This window comes from Pocillopora verrucosa, chromosome 10, assembly GCF_036669915.1.
Source record: "Pocillopora verrucosa isolate sample1 chromosome 10, ASM3666991v2, whole genome shotgun sequence".
Classification (NCBI taxonomy): domain Eukaryota; kingdom Metazoa; phylum Cnidaria; class Anthozoa; order Scleractinia; family Pocilloporidae; genus Pocillopora; species Pocillopora verrucosa.
The window spans coordinates 21231985-21259894 of record NC_089321.1 but is presented as its reverse complement, the minus strand read 5'-3'; the positions used below and the strand labels follow the sequence as shown (position 1 = coordinate 21259894).

The following is a 27910-nucleotide window of genomic DNA, read 5'->3' as shown; positions in this document are numbered from 1 at the left end:
AAAAGACAGGCTCAAGAGGTCTTAAGCAGGAAACCGAGAGGTTGTAATGGGGAAATTCAAGAATTGCATTGTGTCAATAGATACGAAGCCCTAAAGTCGTGAGACAAAGGGTTTAACAAGCAGAAAAAGTTTATGTACACGTGATTCGATAGTTTTTTTTTTACTTCCTTTACAAAACTACAGTGAAGTAAAATGACTAATATCGGCGTCGCTTGAAAAACGTTGAACACATCCACTGTCGTCTTTCCGAAGTAACTTCGAAGGAGTGAGTCGATCTAAATATTAATTTCCTTCTCAGAGGGCACTGTAATGAATCTTGCAATCTGATTGGTTCTTTGCGCGGTCCATATTTTCCTATCTCTACCCACGGGCACGGTAACGCTTTCGTGAGTCACCGAGAACATCCCTAGCTTCGTTGCCATCTGTTTGATCCCGTTTTGTAGCTTTATAGACAGTTTAAGCTTTTTAAGCAGGAGAATTCTCTTGGTTTGAACCTCTTTCGCCATAAAAAGAAATCGCCGATCAAATATATAAATAAGTTGCGATAAGCCAGTTTAGGCGCACATTGTTATATCCAAATGCCTTTACCACCTTTCGATCATATATCCATCTTACATAACATAAACCAAACGTGGGGTCCAACAGCATACGCAGACTGACCAATCAGCTGCCAAGTCAGGTCGGCGTATCTTGCACTCCAGTAGTTAGGGCTGTAGATTTTCCCAGCATCTCTCGCAAAGGCTTTCTTACCTAATAAAGCTTTTCATCTCTGGCTTCTTATATCTATAAAGCAGCCGGCCTATTTTTAATTAAAAGTTTAAACAGTGTAAAATGCAAATTTCGTACTACAGAGGTACATAATGAATATCTTAGGGTTTTAATAATTGCACTCAAAATGACCATGTTCTCCTTATTCCTTTCAGGCTTTTACCACGAGAAAGTACAAGGATCATTTTCCCTGCTGTAACGGCTAGCGGTTAAAATTTTGGCAATTTTACGGCTAAAAGTAATTTCTTTCCCTTTAGGTCAACAGAAATGTTAGCAAGTTAATTCAATTATTTTAGAAGGTTAATAATCCTTTTTTAGTGTTCTAAAACACACTTATACGTTGTTTACTTCGTGCTTCTCAGGTTAATTCTGAAATGAAAAATATAAAAAATAGTTAATAATAAATAAATAAATAAATAAATAAAACTTTGAGATTTTTCATGGACATGCATGGTGTACTTTTTCAGTAACACTCAAGGACTTGATTGAGCCAAATGTCTTTGTTTTCTTTACTAGGATAGATTGTTTAACCGTAGTAACTGCATTAGCCACAAGACAAGACACGTACCAGTCCAAGAAACTTTGAAAGTGACATATCTTTCATAGGAAAACATTTTACGGTTAACTTTTTCACGACATACGATTACAATTGATTAACTTTCACGTCAAACGGCTAAATTTTTTGCCAACAGTTAACTCCATTGAGAGCCTCCTTACCTTGGTCTGCTCTTTATCGAGCCACCGTACACCGTATGGTATGCCTGTGGAAGTGTAGCATGGCGTTACCATTGGTCAGGTACTGTGACACGCTGATAACCTCCAGCTGTGTTATTTGCCGTTCACAGCCCCACCGTACTTGAAGTGAACCTTCCACTGGCGTCGAGTCTAATCGAGTTTCCCTGACAAAAATGGCTGAGAGCAAGGGACCAGGTATGGGAATGTGCGTGAAAGGAAACGAAGGATTAATCGAATGATCTAAAATTGTGCCGTGATTCAGCCACGCTATTGTCGCATTTGTTGCCTCGATCAAGAGTTTGGTTAAGCAAGCTTTGAAACAATGTCGTTTTTTGTGTTGAAACAAAATCATCTTCATTTCACTCCAGAATTTTCATTTATTTAGCGAAAATAATTGAAAATCAATCGGTAAACGCGATAGAGTAAACTTTTTCTTCGCAGATTCCCCTCAAAAACACTCAGATAAATATATTCATAACCCTTTGTTAGACGATCCGCTTAAATGCAAATTTTATCAAATTCAAGCCTCGACTTTCATGTCAAATAGTTTACTCGTATGTTCTTTACTCTTCATCGAACAGGATTTTTACAGACAATGTTTAGAAGCAAGCTCTGCATTTACGTTTTGTGTAGGACCCCATTTGAGTTTCTCTGTTGTACCCTCAATTAAATATCGAACATGTTTACTGCCGTATTGATTCGTAAGCAGTCTAAGTAATAAGGTGTGGAAAATTTATTTTGTTCAAGTGAAGTCTCTACTCTTTCGGAATCCACTGGTCAAGTTCTGTTGACGACCTCAACCTATTTAACCTTGAAACTGAAATCAATCGCTATATTTGCCATGACTGAATGAAGCGTTTTGAGAACTTGGATGAACGTATGTAAGAAAGGATGGGTAATCGAAAGTTTCAAGCTCGTTCTGTAGCGCGAATTGGCAGGAGACTTGATCCTGGATTGCTGATTAATATACTTAATGCGTTTTGATATCGTAAGATTCCTAGTTGGAGATATTCATTTCCGTGAATGTCAGTGTATGATACCCCATTCGACAACTTAATTTACCGAAGTAAAACTGTATTGAGTTAAAGGTGTCACGTAAATGGCGTGACCTCATGTGTGACAGACGTGGTTCATATGTAGTTAGAGGTTTGCCTAGAGACAAGTAGCAGTCGCTCAAATTTCTCCCTTATTTTACCTTAAATTCGGTGAAGTGTAATACTTACAAGCGGCTTATCAAAGAATTCTGGCTAAAATATTTCCTATTTGAGTTTTGTGACACCAGTGTTGTTTGTCCATCAAAACAACTTTAAAAGTGTTTACCACTAAATTTTAATTCTTAATTCTTAATTTTAAAGCGGTTTTTCTTTTCCGAAAAAAAATTTTAAAAATTTGAATTCTCTGTAGCCGGTCAAAATAATTGAAAAATGATCTCTGCGTTGGCGCCCATTCCAACATTGACTTACAACTTTGGAAAATCAATTTGTTTATATATTTTAGTTAGCTTCAGGTTGCTGAAGTAAGTTAACATTTTGCAATTTTTCTCTATAGTGACTAGTATTTTATTTCTTTCTACTCCTTTTCATAGAAAAGCTTTACAAAGAGCCAGCAGTCCGTGTACCAACCCTCTCGCGTCTTTCTGCGATTGCAAAAAGCCTGGGCCTCGAAATGGAAGACAGTGAGCTAATGGCTTATCGAGGTGGGAATCTTAGTAATGAGTTATTATATATGATCAATTATACATAAGGTATTATTATCTGGGTCCAAACTGAAAATCACCACGTCACTTTCTCTAACCGTGATTGAACGGGTCTTCATCAGACCACCAATAATCAATTACTATTTGAAGTCAAGCTGGTCGGAGAGAGAGAAAGTACTTTGAAATTAATTAAGCTTCCTTTCGTGCATGTAAATTCCTTCTCATGTTTATATGTTTTCACGGATAGATAAATATATTTTTTTACCCAAACTTTTGGTACTCGTGTTTTTACGCTATTTGATTGCATATTTTTAAGAAACCTGACTCCGATCAAGCATACTAATAATATATAAAGAACTTCATTTAATTAACAAGGGTGCATATAACAGCGTGAACTGGTAACTAATGGCCCTCAAGAATCATCGCAATTTTTTTTTTCATTGTTATTATTATTATTGTTTCTATTATTTGTTGTTGTGGTTTTTCTCCAGGGGCAATTTCCGATATTCTGGCTGACACGTATCAGCGGTTGTACGAGTTACCAGACCCCAAGCTACCAGTGAAATATCCACGGATCCCAGGTTACAGACCATCACCAGAAGACAACCCTTACAATGCTTGGTAAGCGAAATGTGGGAGGAAAAGATAAATTCGCCGCAATCCCTTTGTATGTGACATGGCCCTTTCTATTAAAAAAGCTCTTATAATGCTAATATCAACCCTTTATCTTTGTAACATTAACTGGTAGAGAATATTAAGCTGGAGGCCACGTAGACATTTTACAATAGTATATGGTTTCAAAGTATTATTCAAACTATTTTATTTCTGCATTTGTCGTATTGTGAGCGATATCAGGAGCCACTCTCAGGAATATCAAGATTGCACCGAAGAAATTTTGCTTTAGGGAAATAAAATCCTGAGGGGTCCAGAAAGGCCTCATACGCCTGCTTGGTTAGCCAATAAGAAGCGTACCGCTCGTACCGTACCCACGAACGTTTAGTACCCAGTCGATCCGCACTCAGCCAGGACTATTCGTACCCACAAAGGAAGAAACGTCTGTGGGTACGAAACGACTGGATACTAATTAGAACACGTTATGCCAGCCTATATAACAAGTTAGAAGATTTATCTCAAAAAGTTTATAAGTTGATTTAAAGAAACCGTTATGCTATGTCAGCGATCAACTGAGACAATCAGTTGGTAATTAATTACAGTCTCGAAACCATTGCAACGAATTTGAAAAGCGAACGTTTAAAGCCTAAGTGCATAGGTTTTCAAAAGTTGCCGCGGCGGTTGGTTAACAATATCTATAATTGACAATCAGCTCGTGAATTTCAATCTTGGCTTCTCTTGAGGTATTCAAGTGAAAGTATGATTCTCGCAGGTTAGATGCAAGTAGGGATATCGCAGAAAAGAAGCCTGACGTCTCGATGGGATTCGAAACTATGCGTTCGAGACACCTTTTGAGCGCTATGCTAACTTGACAACAAAGCTACTAGTTGGGAACGACAGAATTATATTTGGATCAGATAAATGTCATACTGCTGAGGCTATGCCTTGCTCCCAACATGTGGCTTCGTAGCCCAGTACACTAAACGAACGCAGGTGAAAATATATTACATTTCATTTGAGGTACTGGCGATGTGACATTAAAGGAGCATCAAGTGGTAAACTTCACGGCAAAACTGTGGCTGTCAAGGACAACACATGTGTGGCAGGGGTACCCATGATGAATGGCTCCCTCATCCTGGAAGGATTTGTCCCGGATGTGGATGCTACTGTAGTGACCCGGATATTGGATGCCGGTGGACACATAGTGGGGAAAAGTTGTGTTGAAAATTTGTGTTGTAGCGGAGGCAGTTTTACTGCTGCCACTGGTCCGGTGGTTAATCCTCACAATAAGACGAGAATGAGTGGAGGGTCGTCTTCAGGATCTGCAGCTTTGGTTAGTATGAACGAACAACAATGTCCTACCAACTCCTTACTCAAAAGAAATTTAGATACAGCTACGTCTAGGTGAAGAGAATTGTATTTTCATTATGTGCATAACTGTCACCATGTTGGTATAATCTCCTTCGTAAATAAGGAAACAAAGAGCCTTCCATAGTTCTCTTTCCTTTCCTTTTGATTGGACTCAGTTTCTTTTCATTCCGAGCACTCACCTTTTCCAGACTAAAAACTGTCATTTATCTATTTTGAATAAATCTCATTGTTTGTTAATCCGTGCGAACTCGACTCTCTCTTACATCCTTTCTTTCCCCTTGCTATTAAGGTGGCTGGAGGGCAAGTTGATTAAATGTGGCTGCTTTGTGCAGCCACGTTTCTTGATTACGCTCTTGTCTTCTCGTCGTTTTTAAGGTGGCTGGAGGGCAAGTTGATATGGCAACCGGTGGAGACCAAGGAGGGTCAATAAGGATCCCCGCTGCCTGTTGCGGTATTGTGGGACTGAAACCAACATACGGGTTAGTTCCATATACGGGCATCATGCCGATAGAATTCACTTTGGATCATACGGGACCTATGGCCAGGACTGTGTATGATACAGCTCTGATGTTGGAGGTAGGGTTACTATGCATGATTTAATGTATATTTGACACGGATAACTTTGAATTTCCTGATATATTTATTTTTTGCGGAAATAAAAAGGGCACTGGAATCTGCGACTTCCTTATGGAGGTTATAGGTGTTATTATTAAATAGAATCCCGATTTATCGGATTTTTTGTTTCCTGTCGGTCTATCTGATTTCTTGTATAGTTGTATGCCAGCGACTCTGGGCAAACATGGTAATCATAGCAGATGTAGTTATTGAGCAATAAATCGAAATATTCTACAAATTGCTTGAAATTTATGTTGGGAAAGGTTCTTTTAATTGTCCAGCTGTAACTGCTACCCGCCCATAATTTTGAGCCACCTGTCTTGGCTATTAAAATATTGATTCAATCATGAGTAATGATGAACTAGTCCAGTCCAGTCTTTCTTTCTTTCTTATAGGTCATGGCAGGGTATGACGGGGGAATGGACCCTAGGCAGCCACGGGATCTCAAAGTGCCAGAGTATACTTCGTTGGTAGGTCTGCTCTAGAATTGTACGAGCCATAAATCATGCACGAAAAAAAAAAAAAGCGGAGGGATAGCGATGCGTTCTGTGTTTCTTCTCCAATTAGAGTCCAGAAATCATTCGTGTTTCCTTGGTAAATTAGTCATTGGTAAGGCCCCGATTGAGCGAAAGGTGGATAGCGCTAGCCACTAGATAGATCTCTATCCGTTGGACAGTGCAGAATGTTTTGGCCAGCGATTTATTCGTTGGATAGCGTTACCTGCCCTTTGAACAACTTGCCCCAGTTGTAGAAGGAAGCTTCGTGATGGAGAACGGAAAAAAGAGGCTGGTGCGTGTGTGTAGGAGGGGGGGGATTGCGGAATTGAAACTAGCTACAAACAATGAGTGCTGAGAAGCTAAAAACACCGTGGTAATGGGACATGCTTCAGTCTGATACCAAGAAAGGTTTCTTGAGTGATACTTTGACTTTACTGACTGCATATGAATCGTGGTTGGCAACTCCTCTTACGCTGTGCCATACGTCAGGCGGAGACACTTGGGCTTGAGCGTTAGGGTTGGGAAAGGAAGAAGTTGATTTAAATAGAAATGCGTCTACCGTCATCACTTGTCTGTTTTAATCTGAAAACCCAAATATTATACCTTGGTATTAATTTTTTTTAATGCAAAGTGATTTGGTCATGATCAGCTCACAGGAAAAATAGACAACTTGAAGATTGGAATCTTGAAAGAAGGCTTTGGATTGAAGAATTCCGAAGCGGATGTGGATAAGATGGTTAGAGAGGCCGCTGAACAGCTCGGCACTGCAGGCGGTGCAGTTGTCGAAGAAGTGTCTGTCCCGATGCATTCTGACGGTAAATCAGAATTTTGTGATTGTTTATGGTCCTACATGAGATAGATAATCTATATTTATACTTCTCTGTCATATATCAATTTTGTACCGTTAAAATGGATAATTTTATTTAATAAAAGATTGCCAATTAAATAAATGTGCAACAAGCTGTTACTATTGGCGATGACCCGAGAATTTCGGAAAGCTTAAAAACGTTCTGGTTCTTTTAAACATTGTTGGTTACTATGGTAATCGCCTCAAGGTCACATAAACTTCTTTTCTTTTTATTTATTTGCTTTTCTGTTTCTTCACTTATCTTATCGTTTTCTTTGGCCATACGTTTATACATTTTTAAAGGTACGCAAATATTTGGTCCCATCCTGCAAATCGGAGGCGATCGAATGATGTTTGAAGGAGCCGGTGAGACATTTTTTTATTGTTATACTGTTATGTTCTATACGCCCATTATGATTTGACTTTTGCGGGGGGTTTCAAGGGGTGTTCCGAGAGAAAGTTTCGGATCAAAGAGTCAATTCAAGCGCTTTCTTGGTGTGCATTTGTCTAGCAGTTGGTGCTTTCACCGGTGAAAATTTTGCTCAACAGTCATCAAAGGATCAGAAACAACAATGATTTTCTCTCGAATTGATCCAATTAATTTTACAGTTTCCTTTTTATTTGGCGACGTTAGACGGTAGAGGTCTATGTTTTATCCATTATCATGTCAAGCCACGTGGAGCAAGTCACGATCATTTACGTCATTTGATATGATGTGATGTAAGGTCATGACGTGCATGACGTGTCAAATTTGTCATGATGTATGTGATGTCATTTCATGTCATTTTGTTTCTAGAATTGCCACATCCTGTCAAGTCATTTGTTATCATCCAGGTATGTTGTACTTGTTGTCTTGCAGGTTTTGGAACTTCAGCAGAGATGTATTACGACACTACTCTACAGGAAGCCTTCTCTCGAGGCCTAAAATGCCACTCAAATGACCTGTCAAAAAGCTGCAAACTTGTTCGGCTGATCGCTAAGTATTTGCACGAGGATTACAACAGTGTATTCTATGGAAAAGCGCAGAACCTAGGTCGAGAGCTTTGTAAAGCGTACGACGCAGCACTCGAAAAATACGATGTGTTGATTCTACCGACCATCCCCAAGAAGGCACCAGTTTTCCCGCAGGAAAATCCTCCCATGGAAGGTCAGATTTTAGCTATTTCATTATGTCAATGATAAGTAGAACGGAATCGTAGAATGTAAGAAACTGATGAAGTACAAGCCCTCAAAAATAGGATAGGGATTACATTTGTTCATAAACAACAAGCCGTAATTAATATCTGGGTGAGGTGTCTCTGAGATGTCTAAAGGTCGGCACATACGAGGGAAGTAGTGCTTGCAACTAGTCCCTGCGACTAGTCCTCTGAAGAGTTTACATGAAGGGACTGGTCGCGGGGACTAGTCCCTAGTAGTGTTTACACGCGGGAACCAATTGCACAGGAAAGTAGCAAAAACTAGGGGGGGGAAACGGTATCATTCTATCACTCTGCAGCTTTCTTGAGAAACCAAAATTATTGAAATAGCAATGTAGCATTGAATGAAACAAACAAACAAACAGGCAAAATTGACCCATCTTTGTGTAAGAACCTGTTTTAAAGAAAAAAGATTTATTAGCTGGACAATCTGTTATAAGTCTCCAATGAGTCATTAACAATCCGCTTCTATTAGTATGTATTTTTTTAAAAGTTATTCATTTATTTACTTATTTTTTATTTTTTAATTGGATCCATCTGTTTTTTTCATGGAATTATCACCGCAGCTTATACGCAGTGTATTTCTTCCCTTTTTGTGCGCGGAATCTAATTGTGGGAAAGACTTTTAGGAAAGGAGAATAAGTACACTGATAAATCGATTAATGTTGTCTTATTTCAGAACTCTAGACTAAGGTTTTTCATTTCCTGGGAGAAGGATATTTTTTGACTTATCAATAACTGGGCCATTAATTCACTAGGAGATTCCATGAAATACTAATAACCCTTTGCAATATATTTTGCAGAATATCTGGAGAGGGCATTTGAAAGTATTCCAAACACATCACCAATAAATGTCACAGGACACCCAGCCCTGTCAATCAACGCCGGCTTCAGTGATGGCTTACCAGTCGGTATGATGATCGTGGGAAGAAAGTTCGACGAGGTCACTGTTCTAAATGTCGCCTTTGCTTACGAGAAGATTAGAGATACCAGAATATAACATTATGAGATGTCTATTAATGAGCCCAGGACTACAAGGAGTTGTTTCACTCTTAAAAAATAACGTTTCGAGCGTTAGCCCTTCTTCCATCGCTCTGACGCTCTAAATATTGATAACCGACAAGCGAAAATCTTAATAAGCGATCAACTAGTAATTTATGGAGTGACGCAACATCTAAAAAGTTATTCACCTCTACTTACTTAACAAATTCATTTCTAAATTATGGTAAAACGACTAAATTAAGCCAGATATTCATGTGCTGATTGAACGAATTTGTTTCCGGTTTTTTCGTCTCATTAGCAAATAAATGAGTCTAAAGAATTTAAACAAAAGGTGATGACAGTTACGGGAGCAATTCTTTCATTACCAGAGGTAGCTGAAATGACACTTCTCGTTAGCCTAAAAAAAAGAACTTGTTGAAGTTGTTCAGTTTAAGGATATATGCTTTATGATATCTCCGCCGCGCAATTACAGGCCGTTGCACTATGTGGAATTATTAACTGTGGGTGTCCCTTTTCTTGGTCTCAGTTTCCATGGGTTATTTTCTTTGAATCTTTCCCTTTGGAAACAGTCAAAGGAGAGGCCCTTTGCCGTTTGTTATTGTTTGAATAATAATAATAGGCCTGCGGCCGTTTAGCATTGCGTGACCGTAGGACAAATACTGTGCTCCACCTGAATAATTTGCCAGTTGCAGTTTATAGTCCTACCGTACTTCTAAACGGCTTTGAGTCTCATCGCATTTTCTTGATCAAAATGGCTGGAAGTAAGGGACCAGGTATGTGAGTAACCGATATAATTATAAGATAAAACTAGACGCTCGAGGAGCGTTCACTCGGGCTTCTTATCGAGCGTTTTACTTGAGCATTCACCACTGGATAGTTTGGTATAATGGGTCGTAAGCACTAAAACATGGAACGACCTAAAACCACCTAAAACCACCTACAGCCATCTACAACCACCTCAAAAATTTCAACAACCACCTACAACCACCTCAAAAATATCTACAGCCACTCGAAAACCATCTAAAACCATCTAAAACAAGGCATAAATGTCTATAATAAGGCAAGACGACAACATGTCACGTACATGAAATGCGAGAATCGAACGAAACCTCCACCTCCCCCTGAAATCTTACCCTCCCTGGTCCCATGTACAATCAACCATCTCACGAAATGAAATGCGAGAGCATGGCAATTATATTTTATATTCCCTTCAGTAGTAAACTTTACAAGCAGACGTTTTGGCTCGCGTTTAATTTGATTACGTAATGGTCCGAGGTAGTGTTTTTCTCCATTTATAATCTCAGCACCGGAAATGCAATTGGAACAAAACGTGAGTCACTATTGCGTAAATGGCACCACTCGTACAACTGCATGCTGTCTGAATGCCAGCACGATGGCGTTCGTGCCAAAGGAAAATCCCGAAGGTACGCACAGTTCGCTTAAGATATTTTTAGTGACCATTCTTATTCATACTTTTTCTAGACGGGAGCCAAAACGTCTGCTGGTACCCAGGGTAGAAAAAGCTAAGTCAAGTCAGTCTTTTGACAACGAGTTTGTTATTTTACTTTATTATTTTTTGTAACTTGATAGTTCATATTGTAAAGTTCTTTAAGTCTTTTACTACTGAGGGAATATGAAATATAATTAGCATGCCCTCGCATTTCATTTCGTGAGATGGTTGATTATACATAGGACCAGGGAGAGTAAGATTTCAGGGGGAGGTGGAGGTTTTGTTCGATTCTCGCATTTCATGTACGTGACATGTTGTCGTCTCGCCTTATTATAAACATTTATGCCTTGTTTTAGATGGTTTGCGAGTGGCTGTAGATGTTTTTGAGGTGGTTGAAGGTGGTTGTTGAAATTTTTGAGGTGGTTGTAGATGGTTGTAAGTGGTTGTAGGTGGTTTTAGGTCGTTCCATGTTTTAGTGCTTACAATTGACTCTAAGTATGTCTGGCATACTGGGGCTCAATATTAATTTAAGGGGTCATCATTTTCTTCTTCATTACTATTTAATCTATCGTTTTCTCTAGCATCAAACTCCAAAGCAGGATCACTATCTGTTGTGACATTTTTTTATGTAGCCTGTTGATGTGTATCTTTATCGTCTGCATCATTTTGTAAAATTGTGAGGTTGCCATTAATATTGTTAATATCAACTAGTATGTCTTTGTACCATGGATTATGTACTTTGAGCCAGTTAAGAACTTGCTGTATTAACTCTGGTGGTGATACTTGAAAATAAACATGTCCTCTAGATTGTAACTTTCTTTTAAGCTCAAGTATTATTATACAAGATCTATCAGGTAGATGAGGGAGTTGATTACATGTCTGATCATATTCTACAGGTACATTGCATATTGCACCCTTAATTTTTCTCTGTTGTCCTTTATGCATGACCACAATCTTCTCCAAAGCTATTTGTATTTGTTGTAGTTTTTCTAATGAGGATAGTTTTGTGGGTATTTCATCCACATACATATTATTCACTACATTTGGTAATTTTCCTTTTATGACCTTTGAATGACATGTGTTGCATATATACTGTTTTCCATCAAATGACTGTTGAATATTGAAATATGTTTGGCAAGGGTACTTCTCATTTATGCATGTTATTACTGATTTCTTATAAAGTATTCGATTATAGACAATACATATAAAATAAGGGCCTCGTCTTATTTCCTCTTAAACTGGTTAATACACAATTCAACCGATCTGGCTTTCACTAATTTCTCATTGGGTTGGGAAAGAAATTCTTTCTTCTTTCTAGCATCCATAGTTGAATATTTTCTTTTAATGTCTTCTAGAAACCTTTTTCTGGCAACAGGTTCCATGCTATCGTACATATGTTTTTTTCTGTGTTCTCTAATGATATGTTTCCTTTCACTTTCAGTAATTTTACATGAACAGCAGATAAATTTTATATCATATTCCATAGTCTGACATTCCTGTTTATTTTGAATATTATTAATTTCCTCTGCTAGATTATCCACAAAGAGTAAATACTTACAAAAAACCTCTGCCCAGAACCACAGGCCTCTCTACCAAAAGAATACTTTGTTTAAGTTTGATACTTTAGGTAACTTACTTTATTTGCAAAATAATTAACATTGAAGGCATCAGTACATACACATTAACACAACTGCCAAAATTTGTTTCAGCCAGAAACTTGTTTACTTTTTTCAATTATGAACAATCATGTTGTTATCCTACTCATGGATCTGTATGGCCTTGTACAAATGTATGACACATGTTTCTCTATTATTTTGTTCATGGAATGCCCAAGTTAAGATAAAATCTCCAATGATTATTGTTAGGACCACTGCTTTGCCAAGCAACTGGGCTAAAACAGATTGAATAGCTGGCAATACAGAAAACAATGCTGAATACACCAATTGGCAACAGGTTCCATGCTGTCATACATATGTTTTTTTCTGTGTTTCCTCATGATGTGTTTCCTTTCAATTTCAATAATTTTACATGAACAGCAAATAAATTGTACATCATATTCCATAGTTTGACATTCCTGTTTATTTTGAATAATATTAATTTCCTCTACTAGATTATCCACACCATGAATGTGTATTGTCTGTTTCATTCAGCAGGTGAATGACTATGACTGTCTTCATATGTTAGAAGAGAAAACAATTGCTTTACTTTTGTATTTTTTTGACAAATACAAGCTATACAGTGACTTGAAATCCACATTAAAAATCCTTTTTTCCCAGTGTGGTTCCTTAACATCAAGGTCTCAAAAGATATTCTGCTTTCAGTTAAATTACTCAATTCTCTGTTACTTACTTCATTAATGTGTACATTTATGTTAGTGCCAAAAATTGTAACACTGTCAGGCAGGGTAATAGATGTTAAGCAGTGCTTACTCTGCATTGTATTTTTAAGCTGAGATCCATTTTTAATAATTGCGTCTAAGGTATTTGAGTTCCAGTAACTACAAGGTGAAATGATTGAGTAACATAGAATAAAGAACTGCTGCAAAACAGTGGTCTTTGTAACACTTGTGCTTACCTGATATCTCTTTAATACCTCTTTTACATTGTTGCTTATTGGCATATCATATTTTGTAATTTGTTAACCTTTTAGTTCATACAGATCAGTCGCTCCATATAAACTTTGAAAGTGATGCACTAAGTTGTCTGTAGATGATATATCTAATAGACCACATGTCCCTCAAGAGTGACTTTTACCTTTAAACATCTCTAGCATGTGAGTCAAACACTTAAAAATGGCCATTATAAGCACAGTAACTAATACCCACAGCAATATATCCAACTGTTAAAATATATGACCCATATCATTTTGATATCAATGACTCAAAAGCTCTTTTCAGGCCCATACAGTATTGATACCCCTCAATGGTAGGCTCACCATGGACTATAACTTTCACTGTATTCTAGCTGGTAATCTTCCTCTAGTACTGTAAGCATTGATGGTAAATCTGTTAGCAGTAAAAATAATTGTCTTGATCATTGTGACAAACTGCTATATAGTTGACTTCCGATGTGCATTATTTGTTTCGATTCATAAGGATTGCCTATTCCTTTCATATTGTGGTATATTAATCCACATAAACTCATTACAACACATTCTTGCCCTGCATTTTGTCCGAAAACAACAACACCCCCTTGACTATATGGTGCTTTCATTGTTTTCCTGGGATCCACAAGGTGCATACAAGGAACAGGGTTTTCTCTATATCATTATAGAGCTTGTTCTTTGTACAATTGCCTCTGTGAATTACACCCTTGAACTCGCTATATGGGAAATTACACAAAAAGAACCTTAAGTATTTGAGATATTTCCTTCCATGTTTATCTCTACTTGAATTATAGACATATCTCATTGAAGAGATAACGTTTCTTGTTCTGAAAACTGTCACATGACATTTTAGTTAGTTCTAGTTGCTTTAGATAGTGAACATTTGTGCAAGTCTTACATCATATAGTAACTGGTGATTTACTTTTCTCTACTGCTTTTAGAGAAGCTCTATAAAGAGCCCGCTGTCTGTGTACCAACCTACGCGCGTCTTGCTGAGATCGCAAATAGCCTGGGCTTCGAAATGGAAGAGAGTGAGCTGATGGCTTATCGAGGTAGGAATCTTGGTGATGAGGTACTGGTAATAATTTGATGTAAATTGTTATCTGAGTTCATCAATTTAATTTAGTTCCAACTTGGTCGGAGGGAAAGCAGCATAAACCAATATCGATGGAACACGACTTAACTTGCCACAGGCTTCCATCAATTACCCCTCCCCCTCTCCATTGCAAGAACTAGCACTTTCACTTTAGTATGGTGGACATTTTTAAGAAAACTGACTCCCCAACATCAATTATCTGGTTTTTTTTTTATTAGGTATTATTTTCCCTATTATTACATTTATCATCATTTTTATTATTGTAATTGATATAATTATTTTGTCAGAGGCAATTTCTAGTACCCTGGCAGATACGTACCAACGGTTGTACGAGTTACCCGACCCCAAACTACCAGTGAAATATCCACGGACTCCAGGTTACAGACCATCACCAGAAGACAACCCTTACAATGCTTGGTAAGTAAAATGTCAGAGAAACTTATTAATTCAGCGGAAACCCTAATTTATGACAAAGACCCCACTATGATATACTATTAGCGTTGGCACTTAGCTTTTCAATCAAACTCTGTTACGACGGGTATTTACTGAAAAATTCACATTGTTGATTCTAAATTTATGAATTTGAATCTGGACTTTCCAAGGTTATTAAGTGAAGAAATAATCCTCGCAACTGAACTGCAATAGAAGAAATTGCATAGAAAAGAAGTCTTACAAGATTCAGGCCCCAACAGGATTGGAACCTGTCCTTCCCCTCCCAGATACTAGACGGGTGCACTATTGCTGAGCTACATCTTTAAAGCGAAGCAGTCATTTGGTGAGATGGCTTCATAAATTGCTTTGCCTCGCTCCAAACATGTGGCTTCGTGGCTCTGTTTACTTGAGCTGTTTTTCAATCGCAGGTGGAAATATAATTAATTTGATTTTGAGGTACTGACGATGTAACATGAAAGGAGCGTCCAGTGACAAACTTCACGGCAAAACTATGGCGATCGCTTCCAACAAGTGCCATCGTTGCTCTGTTCACTAGACGTCTTTATCTTCCGCATGTAGTAAATAACTAATTTCATTTTCAGGTATTGGCGATGTGACATTAAGGGAGCATCAAGTGGTAAACTTCGCGGCAAAACTGTGGCTATCAAGGACAACACATGTGTGGCAGGAGTACCTATGATGAATGGTTCTCGTACCCTGGAAGGATTTGTCCCGGATGTGGATGCTACTGTAGTGTCTCGGATATTGGATGCTGGTGGACACATAGTGGGGAAAAGTGTTTGCGAAGATTTGTGTTGTAGCGGAGGTAGTTTTACTGCTGCCACTGGTCCGGTGGTTAATCCACACAATAAGACGAGAATGTGTGGAGGGTCATCATCTGGTTCTGCAGCTTTGGTGAGTAAAAAAGTAATAGGAAAATAGGAAAACCAAGAAGCAAGAAAAATGATTTCTCCTCTTCTTCAACAAAATCTTATTATCGCAAACAAATGATCTCCAAACTGTCCATCACATTGCTTTCACTCAAAAAATCACATAGCCTTCATGCCTACGTTCGAGAGACGGATCAGAGGCCTTGCTTTATGTCCATTTATTTTCGACTCAGACTTGTTCCGTTCCGAGCACACATTATCTCTCAATAAGAATCGTCTTTTATTCCTACACAAAACTTCGTTTTAAATGTGGCTGCTTTGTGCAGCCACGTTTCTTGATTACGCTCTTGTCTTCTCGTCGTTTTTAAGGTGGCTGGAGGTCAAGTTGACATGGCAACCGGTGGAGACCAAGGAGGTTCCATAAGGATCCCCGCTGCGTGTTGCGGCATTGTGGGTCTGAAACCCACATACGGATTAGTTCCATATACGGGCATTATGCCGATAGAGTTTACTTTGGATCATACTGGACCAATGGCCAGGACTGTGTATGATACAGCTCTGATGTTGGAGGTAGGACAACAAGTTACGACAAATTGTTAGAATTCCCTCAAATATCTAATCTGCGACTTCCCAATAAAAGTAATCGGTGTCTAACGGCATAAGAATCTTGAATTATCGCGCACTTTTTGTTTTTGCTCCACCTGATTTCTTGGTTCAGCAGGAGACTATCAGATCAATAATGATAAGTGGGTGTCGTTATTTGTCAACAGTTTGAAAATATTTCGAAAACAGCGCGAAATTCATTCATGTAAACGGTATATTAATTGTCTGGTTGCTACCCGTGCATTATTTTAGAGATCACTTCTATTGGGTTTTTAAATGTGGATTTAATCGTTAATAATGAATAATGACTCTTCAACTTTAAAATAGGCTATGGCTGGATATGACGGAGGACTGGACCCTAGACAGCCACGAGATCTCAAAGTGCCTGAGTATACTTTGGGGGTGGGTCTGCTTTTGAATTTCATTGGCGATGAATCATTCATAGGAAATAATATGTTAAATGAACGTTCTATGTCTCTCCCCAGATAAGACTGTCAATTAATTCACATTTTCTTGCTAAATTAGCTTTTGTTCAGTTGTACAAGGAAGATTTTTAATGGAGAAAGACTAGGGGTTATACAGAATTAAACCTAACTTTATAGACGACAAATGGTAAAGGGGAAGTTTCCGAACAAACTAATGCTGTGTCGATGTTGGATATCACAAGATAACTTTGAGTTGATAATGTGAATTAGCCGACGTAGAGCGATTCTAAAGCTGAATTTTTGAGCGTTAGCCCTTCGTCATTCGCTCTAACGAAGAGCTAACACTTGAAACTTCAGCTTTAGTATTGCCTTGGGATGGTCAATTTGCATTATCAACTAAGTTGATAAAACAAAAGTGAGTCTCTAGACAGTGGTTGCTGAGAATCTAAGAGCCTCGTGGTTGTGGGACATGCTTCAGTTATGATGAGAGGTCGGATACACACCGTGGTCAACGGTTGACAGCGAAAGAATATCTTGACTTATGCCATGCTGTAAGCCAGGGGGGACACCCCGACTTTTAAAACTGTTAATGGTGGAAACGGGAGGGGTTGATCGAAATTGAATTGAATCTAATGCCAGTACTGGTTTGTTTTTGAAAATCCAAATATTATACTATATTATATATTATATATATGTTAATGGTGGAAACGGGAGGGGTTGATCGAAATTGAATTGAATCTAATGCCAGTACTGGTGTGTTTTTGAAATCCAACTATTATACCTCGGTAGTAATTGTTTGTTTGTAAAGCAATGCAATTTTTTGTCAGCTCACAGGAAAAATACACAACTTGAAAATAGGAATCTTGAAAGAAGGCTTTGGATTAAAGACCTCCGAAGCGGATGTTGATAAGAAGGTCAGAGAGGCCGCTGAACAGTTGGGTACTGCAGGTGGCGCAACTGTCGAGGAAGTGTCTGTCCCGATGCATTCTGACGGTAACTGAACATTATGGGAATGCTAAAAAACGCACCATAGGAAAGGAGAGGAGAATAGAGTTTCTCATCATTGCGTCCTACTTGAAATAAATGTTTAGAAACACTGTCAAACGTACTTAACTAATCGGTTCACATCTTCATTTAAGAGTGAAAATAAGAATTGTTTGATGTGCGTTTCGGATTTATTTAAACACAGATTAGACCTTTTAGAGAAGACCTATAATTGTGTTGTGAAAGTTTGTCTTAGCACCACGTTAACTCGTCGAATGTCATAATTTGTTTTTGATTTGTCTCTCTTTTTGTTTTGTTTTTTTTTAAAGTATAATTTGTTTTTTTCCCTTTGGCTTCACGTTTCGACAGGTGTTCGAATCTATGGGGCCATCGGACATATTGGAGGTGATCGAATGATGTTTGAAGGAGCTGGTGAGAAGTCAATTGATTTCACAGAAAGTTCGAAGGAATCCCCTTCAAATAAAGGGGTGGTTGGCGTTTTGGTAAACATTTGTTCTGAACAATCCCGAATCAAGAATAACAGTAGCTAGATGAGGATTTTCCCTTAAACTCTACGCAAACATTTTAAATTGTATACAATGCTCTTATAATTGCGGCCAAGCCTTGGTGTTCGGCGATGGTAAACAGTAGAGGTTACTTCAACCTTTGCGTCCATCCAATGGCATGTCGAGTAACTTAGAGCTAAATTATGTACGTCGTTAGACTATGGTAACATGTTATGTCGTGTCAAGTTAGTAACATGTGATTGATGTGATGTCATTGCATGTCATGTCACCTTAGGTCACTTTACGTCATACCATATCGTTTCGAGTCACGCAACCCTAAGTCAAGTCATTTATTATCATTAAGGAATGTTGTACACGAAAATGATTTGTTTTAAAGGGGCTGGAACTGCGGCAAGGATGTATTACGACACCACTCTGCAGGAAGCCTTCTCACGAGGCCTAAAATGCCACTCGAATGACCTGTCAAAGAGAGGCAAACTCACTCGGCTGATCGCTAAGTATTTGCACGAGGATTACCACGGTATCTTTTACGGAAAAGCACAGAACCTCGGTCGAGAACTTTGCAAGGCGTATGATGCGGCACTTGAAAAATACGATGTGTTGATTCTGCCCACCATCCCCAAGAAGGCATCAGTTTTCCCGCAGGAAAACGCTCCTCTAAAAGGTCTAATTTTGGCATTTGAATGTATCATTCTTTTGATGATGAATTTGTAAAAAGTAAGACCTTGAAAGGGAAAAGAAATAAGGATAACCCCATGAAAATAGGGAGAAGACTCGCGAGAAAAAGTTAGAATCTATTGTTGGGAAATAAGTTCACATTAAATAACCATCAATACTAAGACACCTATGGCCATTTATTTTGTAGAATATTTGGCAAGGGCTTCTGGGAGTGCTCCAAACACGTCACCAACTAATGTCACGGGTCACCCAGCTCTATCCATCAACGTCGGCTTCAGTGATGGCTTACCAGTTGGTATGATGATTGTAGGGAGAAAGTTTGACGAGATCACCGTTCTGAATGTCGCATACGCTTACGAGAAGATCAGAGATGCGGAAAAATAAGATTACAAGATGTCTATAAATAGACTCAGAACTACAAGATTTTTTTCACTCTTGAAAATTCTTGACTGACATTGTCGCACCAAAATCTTGTTCGGTAATCTCTTATAGTTCATTTCAGTTGGAAGATAATACGACTTCAGAATCAGTTTGGAGGGACAACTTCTATGAAATATATTTAATTTCCTTTTACTAGAGAGAAGTTCTAAAGTTCCTAGAATTTTTGAATATATCAGCAGTGCGCAAAAAGGTAAAATATTTCTGCTAAGATTGGTGCTAATATGCTTATTTTAACACCAGTAAATTTTTCGATTCATTTTGCGTTACGTCATCCAGGGGTTCTGAAAGGAGATTGATATCAATGGTTTGTTTGAGGAGTAGCTCAAGTGCATCAAGAACTGTCTTGAAGACTGGGGGAAAAAATAGTCACATATTAAGAGATCAAAAAAGAACTGAAAAAGGCTTTCCAGAAAACTATTTTTGCCCAAAACTACCTCTAAATGATATTGAGCCAATGTTAGTCAAAGTGCGGAAAAGTGCTAAAAATGCAAACCAGAGCTCTAATAAAAATGCTCAAAAGGTGCTCGACTTCATCAGAAATGGCTTTAGCAAGCGAAATAAAGTAGGTACATTTCGCTGATGCCTCACACTCTTTTTATTCTTTTAAGATACACCTGTTTTCTCTATTAGAAGTTACACCGGTAAACCTTAAGGATCTAAAATGTGCTCATCTACAGAACGTTAGCAGGATTTTTTAGGCATCACAAGACCCAGATGATACGCGCCATTACCGGATGTAGATGTTTCCATGAGGGTTGTTGACGTTGGTGAGGTGGTTCAGACTGTTCGTGCCACAAGGATCATGGGTAGGCCAGTTCCCTGTGCGTGTGTTAGACTCGAAATAGTAATACTCCTTTAACCATGAGCTACTTTGAGATCGTATCAGATCCGGTCCCAGAGTAGAACCTGCAGGATTTCCAGCAGCATGAAGAATGAGTTGGTCGGGAACGTAGTTATGACATTTAGAAGCCACGTTCTTTATAATGCGGCATAAAACACTTCCAGTTTTGAATTCCACCAGACTTCCGGTTCCTTCTTTACAAGCGATCCAGTGGTTGATGTTGGATTTCACCATGAACTCACTGCCAAGAGACTTCCACAGGTTGAATTCCATGGCGTTGTAGTCAGTCTCACTTACAGGGGGGGTAGTTGACTGGTAGACATTCCCAACGTGATGGGATATAGGCCAGTTGGGACGTGGTGTAATCGCATTTGAACCATGTCTGAATGCCCTTTTGAAAAATTTAAAGATTGTTCAGTAAATGAACAAATAAGTACGCAGACAACTAAACAAGTAGGATGATGAATAAATAGAGGGAGAAATAACCTGTAGTTTGTAAATGTGTAGCTATACACTAGAGTCCAGCCTCCGCCATCCGTTTCTTGGTCGCAGTAGGCCTGTACTGTTTGGCCTCCTCCAGGTTTAATCCAGTACACACCGGAAGCTGCATCTTTTCGCTTTTCTTTAATATCTTTACATGACTTTCCTGGGTATTTTTTGATCAGGCCTGTAGAGAAACACATATTATAATATGACTGAGACAGTGAACCCGCTTTCATTGGTTAATTGGTGTAAACACGGTTGTGACGTCACGCTTTTTGTGTTTCCCGGCACAATTTGAAAACATTTAAAGCTCAAAGCATTTGCAACGCTCGTAAAGTAATTTCAAGCACAAATAACAAATATTTGTAATGGAGAAAACTTTTCCAAATTTTGCTTTGGAGTTTTTCTCTTTCCCCCTGAACCCGAAGAGAAAAAGAAGAGAAAAAGATGGACGAAATTCACTGCTTTGCCTCCCTTGTCGAGGGAGTGCAAGCAAAAACGAAAAAATGTGCAAGAAACTTGAATTTACTGCGCAGTAACTATGCAGTAAATCCACATCTTTGGAGATTGCGATTGCAATGGGTAGAATTCCCGGGTTTCGGGCCCCCCCCCCTTTCTTGTTTAGATGAGGCAATGTAAACATGGAATAAGTTCTCTATCAGTCTATTACTTAGAATTAATTCAAAGTCTAATTGATGGAAAGGACAGTACCCGAACTCCCCACTAATAATACTGATCTCATGCCAAGCGAACGAACCAAACAACTCAAAATGAAAAACAAAGACAAACAAACACGTAATCAAAAACATACCATACAACAGTTTCATCTCATCACACTCCGGTTCCTTTTTTTCTGTTATAAAACAAAAGGAATATAAGCGGAGCCTTAATCAAACAGACACTGACCCAAGCCTTAAATCCCCCCCCCCCCCCACAATACCTCGCCCGCCCAACAAATCTGAATACGGTGGAAGATTACCTCCCTCCTCTCGGTGATAGATTAGGATAATCTGTTCCTTTTTAACTCATTGAAGTTTCAATTTTCTTGTGTACCTAGTTTGACTTACCTTTATCCCCACAATATCTTCCTCGTTTGAGGCAGGCAGGAGGAAGTTTGTAGATAAAGAAACCTGAACAGTTCTTGATCACTATTTCTTGAGTCTTTGCGCAGCAAGTCTTTCCAGTTGTATAGCAAACCGTGGCTTGGGCACTTTCCCCAGGCTTCAAGTTAACAGGGTGTGGCTTGAGAAGATAGGCAGGAAACATGGCCCCACATGCAGGAGACTTCAAGCAGCCACCTCCATTTTGGTCACTAAGATTGAGACGGTTTATTAATTCAGTGCCAGCTTATGTCTCGGCGCAGAGAAGCAAAAAACATTACAGGCTCAGAATTCATGCTTATTTTTTAACATAACATGTAAAGTAAATATTATGACCGACTGCATGGCTAATCAGGATATTTATAATAATGCAAACCAAAAAATTACAAGCAAATTGGCATTACTGCGCATTCTCGATTTTTCTTGCCCCTGATTGGTTTGTTTTAGAATTATAACGCCATTCCTGTCGCAATAATTGACTACCGTACAATGATGACTCGTCGACAACGATGACAAGAATGATGTAATCTATCGACATGAAGGAGAATGGAGTTCCCTCCACCACCCCCGAGAAATCATTCCTCACGACGATTTGAACGTTTTTTAGAACCTTGGGTAGTGGGTAGTGAACACAAATTTGTTTCTCTTCCTCGGGGAGGGGGGAGAGGGGGGGTTGAGTGTCAGTTACACTGCGTCACTGAAGATAAATTCACAATACTGATTTATCACAAAAAAAAGAACTTACATGGTGGCCATTTTGTTTCCTGCATCCCCAGTGAATCGGTACCAATCCTCTTTCCATGTTTTGCGTTTATCTGATTTCTTTGTCAGCTTGTTGAATCCCGCCGCACGATCAGCACCACGCAGGGTGCGGTAATTAGAACACGGGTCCTTATCGTCTCCATCTATGGAAGACAAGAAAATAAAGACATATTGCATTTTATAATAATTGCTGGAGAAATTTGTCGAGTATTCACAGACCGATCCAAGAGACAATTAGGAATTCACCTTGATTCGATCTCCAACAGTAATCCTCACCATTGTATGATTCGTGCTCTTTAATCATAAACCACCAGTAGACATGCTCCGTTGTACAATATGATAATGTGGAGGGAGGAGGTGGGGATGGGGAAGAAAGGCCAGAGCTTTCATTCACAATTCAGTCCCTTTGGGAGCGCACGAGGATGGCGAATGATTTTAAAAACCATTTTCAAGTTTACACACCACATCCCAAGAGAGTTTTCATAGTATAATAGCGATTTCAAAAGTGCAGTCTGTGGCTTTATCTAGAATAACAATTTCAAAATATTGTAGGGTTTCTATGGGTCCGATGAAAAGACGTGCGTAGGGGGCAGTGATACGGATAAACCAATACACGGAAGAGTTGGGATGTAAATATAAATTGTACGTGACTTGATATACATTTGTTCTGAAAGCTTTTCGTTTTAAAATCTTGGCCACAGACCTCAACATGTCTTGAAAATCTTTATATGCCTTATCCTTTGACCTACGACTCTTTCAATACTGAAAATCATATATATATTGTCTTTTTTTTTCATATGAGATTCTGTATTCAACTTACGAGCCACATCCACTTCGGTGAAACAAACTATTAGGAAAAGTCCCAAGACAAAGGCCAGTCCCATCTACAAATTAAAGAAAAGAAAGGAATAAAATGAAACGTAACTAGCAGGTACGAAAATTATCGTCGTGGTGAATTCACATTTTTTTTTCTATGTCGTGCGCCCATGAAAAGAAAAAAAATGGCCTATTTTTTTAACTTAGCTGATTGTTTTTGCGATAGGGTGATGCCTCTCGGTTGTTTTGAAAGCATTGTGTGCTAAGTTCTTTTGTTTTATCTACGGTATGATTTGCCCAGCATCATGAAGTCTTAGCTGAAGCAATTAATTTTTACTCCTACGCAACGGCTCTTGTTAATGTCGATAAACATTCCACATATCTGCATAAAATTAAATGCTAGCTAATGGTGTGCAAGACATACGAGGAGCAAGCTATTCCTTCCTGCAATGTATTTCTTGGATCAGACTTAAAGAACCCTGCAATCGAAAGAAATCTATAACCGATAAATTTAACCCAACACTCAGTTTAGTATTTGAAATTCCTTTGTTTTCTCATGTAAATATAATTTAAATACACTTTAAAAGCGTATGAAATGTAAATATTTCTTTTCTGAAAAAAAAAATTACGAGACATAAAACCAATTCCTTCATCACTGTAAATAATGGCTCTCGTCTTATCTTCATTTACGGCTGTAAAGTTACTTCTACTCAAACTTGATGAAGAAGGATCTTCAGGAAATGCGTGTGCGTCGTTCTGTTCCTGTTGTTCTTGTAATACTGCTGTCCTTTCCTTGGTGTGTGTGTGTGTGTGTGTGTGTAAAGGGGGGGGGGAGATAGGGGGTGAATAATTTTAGAAGGGAGGTGTTAGGAAGATTTGAGGATTGAATGCCTTTGAAAGCGTGTATTCTCTTCAGTCTTTTTAGAATAAGTTTACGCTATATTAACTCGAGATTTCGACAGAGTCAGAAGTTTCGATCCTTAGGAGAAAAAAATTATATCTCCACTGAGATCTCTGTACGTGTTGCGCACGTCAGACCTTACGGTCAAAACACACGCTAAGGCTCCGATCCCCCGGCAGCAATAACCCGACCCCCCGGCAGAACTTAAGCACAACCATGGAATCTAGAATAGACGAGACGCGGAATTCATGTATGCGTGTAAGAAATGATTATTTCAGCTTTTCCCAGTAAATTCATGATATGTAATGCAACTTCAATGTTTTATGGATTTGATGGTAAGAAATACTTTTCTTGTTATAGTATCCTGCAAACGCCCATTCAGTCTACAAGAATGTTAGGATAAGCTCGCGAACATTTCTTCAATTCAGCGCGAACAAATAAACCAAAGGTGCTTTAGATGTTAAAGAATTCAAGTGAAAGCTATTCAAAGAACGATACTTAGATCAAATATCAAGCTGATGCAATACTCACCGTATCTGCGTTGTTCGTCCCCTCGTCCTTAGAAACAACACAAAGGAAACTGATTTTTTTTATTTCCACCCTTCTTATTTAATCGTAAATATCTAGGGAGGCCCTATTTGCGCGTCTGTGTACACGGTCCTATTGTTGCATTATTCTGTAATTAAAAGAAATGCCACAGCGATTGACACACAGTGAATTAAAGTTAGCGCTCAGACGATAACTAAGTGCACATGCATAACTACACGCCGATACATTTCAGAGACAGCGTCCTTAACATTTATGTGAAGCATCTTTAAAAAAGAGCTCTCGTCGCTTTGTTGACAATCACACTATTGAGCTGCAGTAGGATATAGTAAAGCTTTCAGTCATGCAAACGTTTCAACCCGCAATTGCTACATTTTACAATTAGCATAAGGTTGGACAACAGGTGGCATGTAAAATAGCCTAAAACTTGACGCGTCCAGTGCTTACCGCAGACCAGCAAAATGTTGGGAACATACAAACTACGCTATTCTAGGCAAAACGCATCTTAAAAGGGCTAAGAGCTACCTTTTTTAGCCAATATTCTGGAAGGGAGCATATTAGAAAGGTTCAAACGTAGTGTTCCTGATTTTCTCGTAAGCACGGGCGACATTCAGAGTTGTCGCCTCGTCAAGCTTTCTTCCCACAATCATCATACCAACTGGTAAGCCGTCACTGAAGCCGGCGTTGATAGATAGAGCTGGGTGTCGTGTGACGTTTGTTGGCGACGTGTTTGGAACACTTTCAGAAGCCCTCTCCAAATAATCTGCAAAATAAATTGCAACAGATGTCTTGATACTAATGGCATTTTCAAGTGAATCAACTACCCAAATACAGATTCTCCCAAAATCTCCAAAGTCTTCGAAATGACTGGTCGGTCAACAGTCTAAAAACACAGGATCTGTCAAAAGTGTACCCCAAAGTAGAATTGAAATCTTCGATCGCGTAAATGAAAAGTTCTGGCCGAAGTAAATTGCGAAAACTAAGATATCCTTTGAAGACCTCGCCCAAAAATTAATACTTTTTGCTGCTTGGAAAAGATATATAGTCTTCCCTACATTTTCAAGAGCTTTAACGTTATTTATTTAGCTTATTAAAGTATTAAAAAGTAATTAATAAATCATTTTTGATATTAATGTGATGAAATGATAACGATCGGACCTTGCAACGGAGGGGACTTTTCCTTCGGGAAAACTGGTGCCTTCTTTGGGATGGTTGGCAGAATCAACACATCGTATTTTTCAAGTGCTGCATCGAAGAAGGCCTCTTGCAGAGTGGTGTCGTAATACATCTCTGCAGAAGTTCCAAAACCTGCAAAAAAAAAGATACGTTCAATACAACATCCCGTATTGATAACAAATGACTTGATGTGATGAGGCGTAATCAGAAATAATATAGTATGACATAAAGTGACGTAACGTGACATGAAATTGATATCATATCATGACAAACTTGACATGACATAGGATGGCATGACATGACATCACATCAAATAACATCCATGGTTTGGTTCCACGTGACTTGACATGACCGTTTACCAACGCTGAATACAAAAGTAACCGCAAATGTAATACTGAGCTTTATCATTTTAATGTTTACGAATTGCAAAAGGAAAAATCCTCTTTTGGCGACTGTTATTTATGATCCTTAAAATACAGAGGCATTTTCTTTACCAGAAGATCATTATCAGCTAATATCTAGAAACACGCTGTAGAGGGCCGAAGTGACACTTTGATTGGAAGTTCCTCTGATCTTTGCATCGTAACAAAATCCACCATGACTGAAAGAAAAGTCTCACCAGTTCCGTCAAACATCATTCGATCGCCTCCGATCTCTAGGATGGCCCTAAAGATTCGACCACCTATCAAAACGCAAGGCCAACGGAAAAAAAAAACAAGAGCAAAAAAATAGATAAGCAAACAAACAGAAAGACAAAAATAAAAATAAAAAACAAATGACTACGTTGAAGGAGTTATCGTGGTCTACAGGCACATTTTCACAATGAAAAAAAGTTAAGAATTAGTTGATGTATAATAGGAGCCCATGGGCTCCTGTTTTTTAATGAACCCTTTCACCCTCAAGATCTCATAAGTAATTCTCCTTAATATCTCCCATACAATTTTTGTGACGTCAATTGGGGGAATTTGGGTTTGGATCATCTAATAATCCCGGGCCGCTAATTGATATTTTTCTTTATTCTCCTCACTTGTCTGCTTGGTAATGTATTGATATTGTAAGGAGAAATTCTGTCTTGGTCACTTATGGGAGTTAAAGTGTTAAGCCTTGGATTTACGACTATAACAATGCAAAGCATCAAACATTTTTCAAAAAGGAGAGAACATTCTTTGATCATCTCAAGCAGCGTAAGCATCTTGAATAATTTAATTTATTTTCAATCGACAATGAACATACAACGAAATTCTATTCGAATGAAATACATGTAACGGTATTTTAGCACAATATTTGGATCAAATAATTATGTTTCAAGTATAAGGCAATGTTGAGAGAATTAATTCTGTTTCCCTCCTCTTTGGATCGCTATTAATTCGTTAACAGCCAACATTTTAATTAATTTCTGTTTCAGCCCGGAAATAGATGTCAAATGAATTAAGTCAATCGAGGTCGTCACTAATCCTTACCGGTGGAAAACTTCACTGATGATGCTACATTCGAATCAAAATAGCAATGAACATATCGTTTGATATTTTAAAAACACTCCTAAGTCTTAAAGCCAAGTTTGCATCTCATGGATTATCTGATATATTAACACTTCCGTTTGAGTCTGGTATTTGATTAAATCTAATGTCCAAGGATCGTTTTAGTCTAAATTTAGAATTGTAAGATTTCCTATCTCGTTAAATCAGTTATTTACATACCTGGTCCCTTGCTTCAGCCATCTCGAAAAAAGAAAGAAATCTCGACTAGACTCGACACAGATATAAAGTTAAGCTCATCAAGTAACGTAAGACTATAAACGGCAAGTCACACAACCAGC

At 38.5% G+C, this 27910-nt stretch overlaps 3 protein-coding genes across 6 annotated transcripts; 1 reads left to right on the top strand and 2 right to left on the bottom strand.

Moving 5' to 3' along the window:
- The first annotated feature begins 1575 nt into the window (after nucleotides 1-1575).
- LOC131773406 (amidase) lies at nucleotides 1576-20796 on the top strand. 4 transcript variants are annotated; one of them, XR_010718919.1, is made up of 11 exons: nucleotides 1576-1698; nucleotides 3089-3199; nucleotides 3691-3820; nucleotides 4832-5144; nucleotides 5558-5758; nucleotides 6193-6267; nucleotides 6944-7109; nucleotides 7445-7507; nucleotides 8001-8288; nucleotides 9141-10112; nucleotides 10822-11596. XR_010718919.1 is itself a non-coding variant. In XM_059089389.2 (10 exons), exons 1-10 carry the CDS (start codon nucleotides 10091-10093, stop codon nucleotides 19410-19412), a joined length of 1566 nt encoding a protein of 521 aa, XP_058945372.2. In that variant the 5' UTR covers nucleotides 9340-10090; the 3' UTR covers nucleotides 19413-20796. The 4 variants fall into 4 exon arrangements, 3 of the variants coding, with proteins under 3 accessions (XP_058945372.2, XP_058945371.1, XP_058945373.1); XM_059089389.2 differs by lacking the exons at nucleotides 1576-1698; nucleotides 3089-3199; nucleotides 3691-3820; ... (5 more) ...; nucleotides 8001-8288; nucleotides 10822-11596 and adding exons at nucleotides 14335-14445; nucleotides 14777-14906; nucleotides 15524-15836; ... (4 more) ...; nucleotides 18727-19014; nucleotides 19216-20796 and having other exon boundaries at nucleotides 9340-10112; XM_059089388.2 differs by lacking the exons at nucleotides 1576-1698; nucleotides 3089-3199; nucleotides 3691-3820; ... (6 more) ...; nucleotides 9141-10112; nucleotides 10822-11596 and adding exons at nucleotides 10573-10763; nucleotides 14335-14445; nucleotides 14777-14906; ... (5 more) ...; nucleotides 18727-19014; nucleotides 19216-20796.
- LOC131773408 (uncharacterized) lies at nucleotides 20047-25024 on the bottom strand. Its single transcript, XM_059089392.2, has 7 exons — nucleotides 24904-25024; nucleotides 23476-23539; nucleotides 22639-22798; nucleotides 21861-22105; nucleotides 21605-21646; nucleotides 20797-20977; nucleotides 20047-20701 (listed from the first exon to the last, which is right to left on the bottom strand). The coding sequence occupies exons 2-7, from the start codon at nucleotides 23537-23539 to the stop codon at nucleotides 20197-20199; spliced, it is 1197 nt and encodes a 398-aa protein (XP_058945375.2). The 5' UTR covers nucleotides 24904-25024; the 3' UTR covers nucleotides 20047-20196.
- A 213-nt stretch (nucleotides 25025-25237) lies between these two features.
- Nucleotides 25238-27812, bottom strand: LOC131773409 (uncharacterized protein in nthA 5'region). Its single transcript, XM_066172973.1, has 4 exons — nucleotides 27792-27812; nucleotides 26714-26873; nucleotides 26077-26226; nucleotides 25238-25681 (listed from the first exon to the last, which is right to left on the bottom strand). The coding sequence occupies exons 1-4, from the start codon at nucleotides 27810-27812 to the stop codon at nucleotides 25476-25478; spliced, it is 537 nt and encodes a 178-aa protein (XP_066029070.1). The 3' UTR covers nucleotides 25238-25475.
- Nucleotides 27813-27910: the final 98 nt, after the last annotated feature.

Excerpts from the sequence above, each read along its gene's own strand:
- LOC131773406 (XM_059089388.2), top strand. The coding sequence starts at position 10,652 with ATGCAATTGGAACAAAACGTGAGTCACTATTGCGTAAATGGCACCACT. Across the intron at positions 14,907-15,523 it reads GACAACCCTTACAATGCTTG|GTATTGGCGATGTGACATTA; the intron begins GTAAGTAAAATG and ends TTTCATTTTCAG. Across the intron at positions 15,837-16,180 it reads CATCTGGTTCTGCAGCTTTG|GTGGCTGGAGGTCAAGTTGA; the intron begins GTGAGTAAAAAA and ends GTCGTTTTTAAG.
- LOC131773409 (XM_066172973.1), bottom strand. The coding sequence starts at position 27,812 with ATGGCTGAAGCAAGGGACCAG. Across the intron at positions 26,874-27,791 it reads TGGCTGAAGCAAGGGACCAG|TCATTTGTTTTTTATTTTTA; the intron begins GTATGTAAATAA and ends CCTTCAACGTAG. Across the intron at positions 25,682-26,076 it reads AAAGTCCCCTCCGTTGCAAG|ATTATTTGGAGAGGGCTTCT; the intron begins GTCCGATCGTTA and ends TTTATTTTGCAG.
- LOC131773408 (XM_059089392.2), bottom strand. The coding sequence starts at position 23,539 with ATGGGACTGGCCTTTGTCTTGGGACTTTTCCTAATAGTTTGTTTCACC. Across the intron at positions 22,799-23,475 it reads CACCGAAGTGGATGTGGCTC|ATGGAGACGATAAGGACCCG; the intron begins GTAAGTTGAATA and ends TGTCTTCCATAG. Across the intron at positions 20,702-20,796 it reads TACACATTTACAAACTACAG|GGCATTCAGACATGGTTCAA; the intron begins GTTATTTCTCCC and ends ATTTTTCAAAAG.